At 43.5% G+C, this 6000-nt stretch overlaps 1 protein-coding gene across 3 annotated transcripts in view; it reads left to right on the plus strand.

The window, feature by feature from the left end:
* The window catches only part of GATA3 (GATA binding protein 3), a 28697-nt gene extending 23229 nt beyond the window's left edge, over positions 1-5468 (plus strand). For all 3 annotated transcript variants that reach the window (XM_066232451.1, XM_066232450.1, XM_066232452.1), the window contains exon 6: positions 3363-5468. In XM_066232451.1, coding sequence (XP_066088548.1) covers positions 3363-3647 — 285 coding nt within the window. In that variant the 3' untranslated portion in view covers positions 3648-5468. The remainder of the gene's footprint in view (positions 1-3362) is intronic.
* The last annotated feature ends 532 nt before the right edge of the window (positions 5469-6000 follow it).

Here is a 6000-nt window from a genome sequence, read left to right on the forward strand (position 1 = left end):
CACAGATTTCTGAAGTGAAGAGGACTGAGAGTCAGGTATTGAGGGGCAGAAGTCTTGGCTTCCCCTGAGCTGTGAATGGACTATAGGAAGACATGAGAGGCAGTGTCTGAGAGCGTTCATCCACTGGCTTGGTCCTAATCAGAGAACTGAAGAGAGCATCCCTGTCAGCTTACCCATAGCAGGGAAGAGAAACTCGGCCTTTACTACTTCTGTATATCGCACTAGCAGAATGACAATTGCCAGTCCGTCACCTGCATTTAGCCCTGTCATTTCTAACCTTTTAGTTTGAGGATCTCCCATACTGCAGAGTCTTTACCTTAAAATAATTTCCCCCCAACAACTCTGGTTGACAGGCCATGACAAAATGAGGCCTGAAGTTTGCCTCATTTCTAAAGACAACAGTCATTTCCCTCTCACACTCACTCTCCTTTGGCTCTGTCTTGACGTTCCTACAATCTCTTGGCCGGTCTGACTTTGGCAAATCTGGGGCCGAAGGGGGAAGAGGCAGAGCTTTTAGCTCATGGCCGCTCTGGCAGTCATCTCCTTTTACCCAGAAATACCTGGGAGTTGGGCAGGAAGCATTCTGGTTAAATTTTTTGAGCCACAGGAGAACTTGTCAGTGACCCCAGCACCCTAGTCCTTTCTTACCTTTTGAGCATAAATTGCTGAGATTCCACTTCCCTGCCTTTGGTGCCCGGGCAAGGCCAGTGTGGATGGAATGGGGGTCTTCCTACCGTTGGTTCTTCTCTCTTGGACCCCTGCCCTGTGTGTATACACTTATCAGCTCTGAAACCCAAGTCCCGTTTTTCTTTGGGGGAATTTATTTGCTCACTTGCAGTGAAGATAACGGATTTGTGATTAGAATTTGGAATATTTGGGGCAGTAGAGTTTATGAGCTACTCAGTCATCAGCACAGCCTAGAAAATTATTTTTGGGTTGTAATTTATGATTTTCAAAGAACTTTCATGTTATGTGATTACAATGGAGGCTCAAACAGTCCCTTGAGGTAGGCTGGGCAGAAGTTATTTTTATTTCTGGTTTACTTGAAGAAATTATGACTCAGAGAAGCAAGTAACTTGTTCGAGGAAACATGCTGGGAAAGTGGAAGAGAAGGGCCAATTCCAAGTAGCAGAAGGCTTTCCTGGGAGGCCTCAGACCTGAAGGGACAAGTGGGAACTAAATGCTCTCTCGTTTCAGATTGTACCCAAGCTCAATTCAAAGCCGTGAATTGTATGTGTTTATATATTTCTTTCCTATTTCCATAGAAGTATAGGAATTATGGGAAATTAACCAGCTATAAATTTCTTTGACTCCTTAGCCATGATGAGATATAATCTCAATTATGTCCAACTGAAAAAAATATTTCTGAAGAATATGAATTTCTCATCAAATCAAAGAAAAGTGCAGGAACCCTCTTCACTGCTCATTCTCCCCCTATTCTTAATTAGCTCCTGACTTTGTGGCTGGACTCCCATGGGAGAGAAGCATCTTTGGTTTAGTAAGAATTCGCAAAGGGAGGCTATTTGTGTTTAACAATAAGAGATAATAATCTATTACATTCTCTTCCTGTTGTATTTTGTTCTGACTACCGAGATACCTGTATATGTATGCCATAAGTTAGTCCCTTTCTGCTTATCTAGGTGTTTAGATAACTACCTATCTCAGTATCAGTGTATCTAGGTGGTGTTGGGACTAGTTATCTGGATTTGTGTGGGTATCTGTGTAACCAGATATTATATTTAGATATCTAGCTATGTGTATCTAGATACCTGGGTAAAGAACTGTGCATCTAAACATTATCTAGGGGAGGATTTGAAGTGACAGTAGATTCCTATCACCTCTGTAGCCATCACCTTTACCTTGATTATAACTTTGAAGCAGAAACCCAGAGATGTTCTTTTGGCAATGACCTTTTAGCTCTTCTGCCATCATTCATGCTACCTTCCTGGCATAGGGGGGAGTCAGGTCTCGGGTCCAGTGTGAGGTTCTGAACCCCCCTCCCCATGGTGACCTCTCCCAGCTCAGCTCCAGGAAGCTGTCTTTGCTGCTCCCAGAAGCGTGGTCAGCAGCCTGTCCATCTTGACTGTTTGCATTCTTTCTTTCTTAACTGCCATGTGCTTGCTTTTGGAGTGGACAGGTAGATGCTGGAACCATGAGAACCTTCTTCTCTTTTTCCACCTTTGAGGACCCTGGAAGAAGTGGATGTTTTTAACCCCAAGGAATCAGGAATGACCGAGACCCTGATATTCCCTCCTTGAGTTGCTTTGCCATGTGTTCTTGGAAACATGGCCAGACGTGGTTTGCCACACGGGACCGGTGACTGCTATTTGCAATTAACCTGATTCTGACTCTGTGGGGAGTGGTCTCTGTGGCTTTGTAATGTCCCCTCTCTTGATTTACTCTGTCCCCCCCAAAGCAAATGTATTTTAAAAACAAAACAAGTGAGCCGTATGGAGAAGAATGAGGTGGTGTGCTATCTTGATAACTGAAGACCTGTGATCTTTCAAGTAGGTGCTTGCTTCTGTCTCTTTAGTTCATTCTTGGTCTTTGATTTTTAGGATGAGAGTACTTTCGTTCTAGGCGGTTATTAAATACTTGTTGGTTGGTGCCTTAGCTGTTTGTCTGCTTAGATGTGGATAGTCAGAATTAGGTAGAAATTACAGTTTTCAATCATTGTGGTTGCTGTGACACGGCCAAGAGATGACCTTTTGGAAAGACGTTGTATTAAAATATGACCCCAGAACATACCCATTCCTGGAGCAGATTTGACAGTAGCTGTCACGGGGAAAGACCCAAGGAGAGGAGAGACAGCCGAACTGTACTTGCAGTTGGGGTGTGGGCCTGCTTTCTCAAGGCAGGTGGGCTTAAGATCGATTGCCTGGCAGGGCTTTTAAAGTCCTGACACGAATTTCAGAGGAGACAAAATGTTATTTCCCCCTTGAAGATTCCTCAGTTGCCTCCTTTCTCATATTCTAATGAAGCAGGACAAGTGATCATATCTTAGGGAAATACAGTCACATTGGGTGGGTCTCTAGAATATGGTCCTTGGGAACGTGGGGTTCCCCAAGGCAAATTTTCTCCTCAATGACTCATGTGGGTGAACATAACTAATAACCTCTGCTTGGACACTGTTCCTATGATCTCTTGGTTTCCGAAACTGACAGAGGCTGACGGAGCCGTGCTGCAGACCTAGCCTGCGGGCTCTGAGTCCCCAGGAAGGAGGCGGGAGAGGAGGAAGGGGCCCCTGAAAGCAGATCCCTGAGCTGGGCAGTCAGAGGAACCTGTGTTGGGGTGTGAAAACCTGCACCACTTCAGAGCCAGCAAAAAAGTAAAAAAAAAAAAAAAAATTGATCTTTGTTTAGATTAACAGACCCCTGACTATGAAGAAGGAAGGCATCCAGACCAGAAACCGAAAAATGTCTAGCAAATCCAAAAAGTGCAAAAAGGTACATGACACGCTGGAAGACTTCCCCAAGAGCAGCTCCTTCAACCCAGCCGCCCTCTCCAGACACATGTCCTCCCTCAGCCACATTTCACCCTTCAGCCACTCCAGCCACATGCTGACCACTCCGACGCCGATGCACCCGCCGTCCAGCCTCTCCTTCGGACCTCACCACCCTTCTAGCATGGTCACCGCCATGGGTTAGAGTCTCTGCGCCATGCTGACAGGTCTCCAGGCGAGAGTCCCTCCAGCCCCTTCTACGTGCATTTTTGCAGGAGCATATCATGAAATTGAGAACTGATGGATATCTGGTTTTTGAAGGCAGAAGGCAAAATGATGTTTGCTACTTCTGCCGAGGAGCTCACTGTGGTGTCTGCATTCCCAATCACTGAATTTGGATCCCATTTGTGAATAAGCCATTCAGACTCATACTCCCTATTGAACAGGGTCTCTCTAGTGCTGTGAAAAAAAGAATGCTGAACATTGCGTATAACTTATATTGTAAGAAATACTGTACATTTGAAGAAGACTTTATTGCATCTGGGTAGCTGTAAGGAAGGCATGAAGGACGCCAAGAATTTTAAGGAAGGGGGGAAATCAAGTATGGAAATTAAGAAGAAACTAGGTCCGATGTCCAAATGGACAAACTGCCAGTTTTATATTTCCTTTCACTGGCCACAGGTGTTTGATGCATTTAAAAAAAAAAAGAAAAAAGAAAAAAGAACAAAAAAATTTGTAGGCAAATCATTTGTTCAAAGCTGTGGGCCTCTGCTGAGGAAGTTCTATCAGTTTGGGCAATCCGTGTTAACACTCACATTTTGCCATCGGGGGTTTCAGATAGCCTTTTTCAGGCCTACATGCTGCGTGATCAAGTCCCTGTAATTGTTGTTTGTATGTATAATTCAAAGCACCAAAATAAGAAAAGATGTAGATTTATTTCATCATATTATACAGACTGAATCGTTGTACAAATTTATTTACCGCTAGTGTTAAGATCCGCTTTTTTTTTTTTGTTTTGTTTAATATTTTCCTTCTTTCTCCATTTTTGGTTGAATAAACTAGATAACATTCAGTTGACTTAATAAGGTGATTGTGCTCTGGAGGGCTTCTTTTCCATTTTGTTTTCTGATATTTATTAAATAGCTTCTAAGGGTACAGCAGCATCTGTTGTTTCACTCTCTGCTCCTGCAGCCTGTGCTATGAGGGTAGCAGTGTATGAGCTACCGACCTGCATGTCAGCAACCTAGGCCGGGCAGACCTGGTCCTGGGCGCAGCCTGGCCGATTGTTAGCTCTGTTGTGTTCTGTGTTAGTGATCACTGCCTTTAATCTAATCTGTTGGAATAATAATATAAAATAATAAAAGTGAAAATATTTTAAAACAATCTGATGACATCGAATCAAAGTGGTGGCCACACTCTTCTAGAACCTGGTAGCTCTAGCTAATTTAATAAAAAGGAGTTTTAAAAGCAACAACACCCAAACATGTTAAGTTATTCAATGGGAGATAATGGAAACCCCGGAATCATCCACATTTATTCCTTTGGGAAATAAATTGGGCCTCTTTGGAGCCCTCTGTGCAGCCCGGAGGAGTTTACCTGGGGTGGGAGTCACTCCTGCGGTCCCTCCGTGAGCTGCGGCTTCCTCTTCCTTGCGCACCTCCAGTAGACGATCTTCTCGCAGGAGAGATGGGAAGAGGTCCTTGCCGAGCCTTCCGGGCGGACTGCAGCGGAGGGATTCCTCACGGTTCTCTGCAGACGTAAAGGAGCTGGGTTGGTTCTTCAGTTCATTTGTTTTGCTTTTCTGCTGCTGAGTTGAATAATACCACCGTGGAGGGTTTATTGGAATGTTTGCGAAACACGAAATAACCGTTTTTTGTAACTTATGCTGTATAGTTCCCTTTTCCTCTGTTGACTAAATGTGTAACTATGGCACACATTTAAAAAATCTCTGTTAATCACCTCTCTGCTTTCTTAGCAAATATTTTAAACCTAAAGCTAAATGTTGAAATAAAGGAGTAGAGAATCATGAGATGCACATGGAGATCTTACTGGGTCCTAATTAATCATCCGCAATCCCCGTGTTGTTTTCAGTTACCTTCGAGACACCAAAGCATAGCATCTTCTGTTGCCACCCCACACTTGAGAGAGATTATGTTATGGCTCCAAAGTCTCAGGATTCACCACCTCCCTTCCTCCTGAACTGATCTGAGTTCATTAATGCCCTTTCACCTTCAAAATAGGGAGTTCAAATTCTTGACATTCTTAGAGTGGGTGGGGGTGGGGGACACAAAGAAAGATCCCAAACTCAGTACTTGAGCTCCATTTGTTTTAGGTACTGTAGTGATAATGGCCTATTTGATCTTCCTCCTTCTTCAGAGAAATGTCACTTTATTATTTTTGTACATCAAGTCAACATTGTAAGGTATTTCCAGAAGATAGGAAAAATTTAAAAAGTATTTGTTAGTGATGTTTCAGTTTCTTTATAAGGTTACCGTATTTTTTGCTCCATAAGACGCACCTGACCATAAGACACACCTAGGGTTTTAAGGAGGAAAATA

This window comes from Saccopteryx bilineata, chromosome 5 (genome assembly GCF_036850765.1).
Source record: "Saccopteryx bilineata isolate mSacBil1 chromosome 5, mSacBil1_pri_phased_curated, whole genome shotgun sequence".
Classification (NCBI taxonomy): Eukaryota; Metazoa; Chordata; class Mammalia; order Chiroptera; family Emballonuridae; genus Saccopteryx; species Saccopteryx bilineata.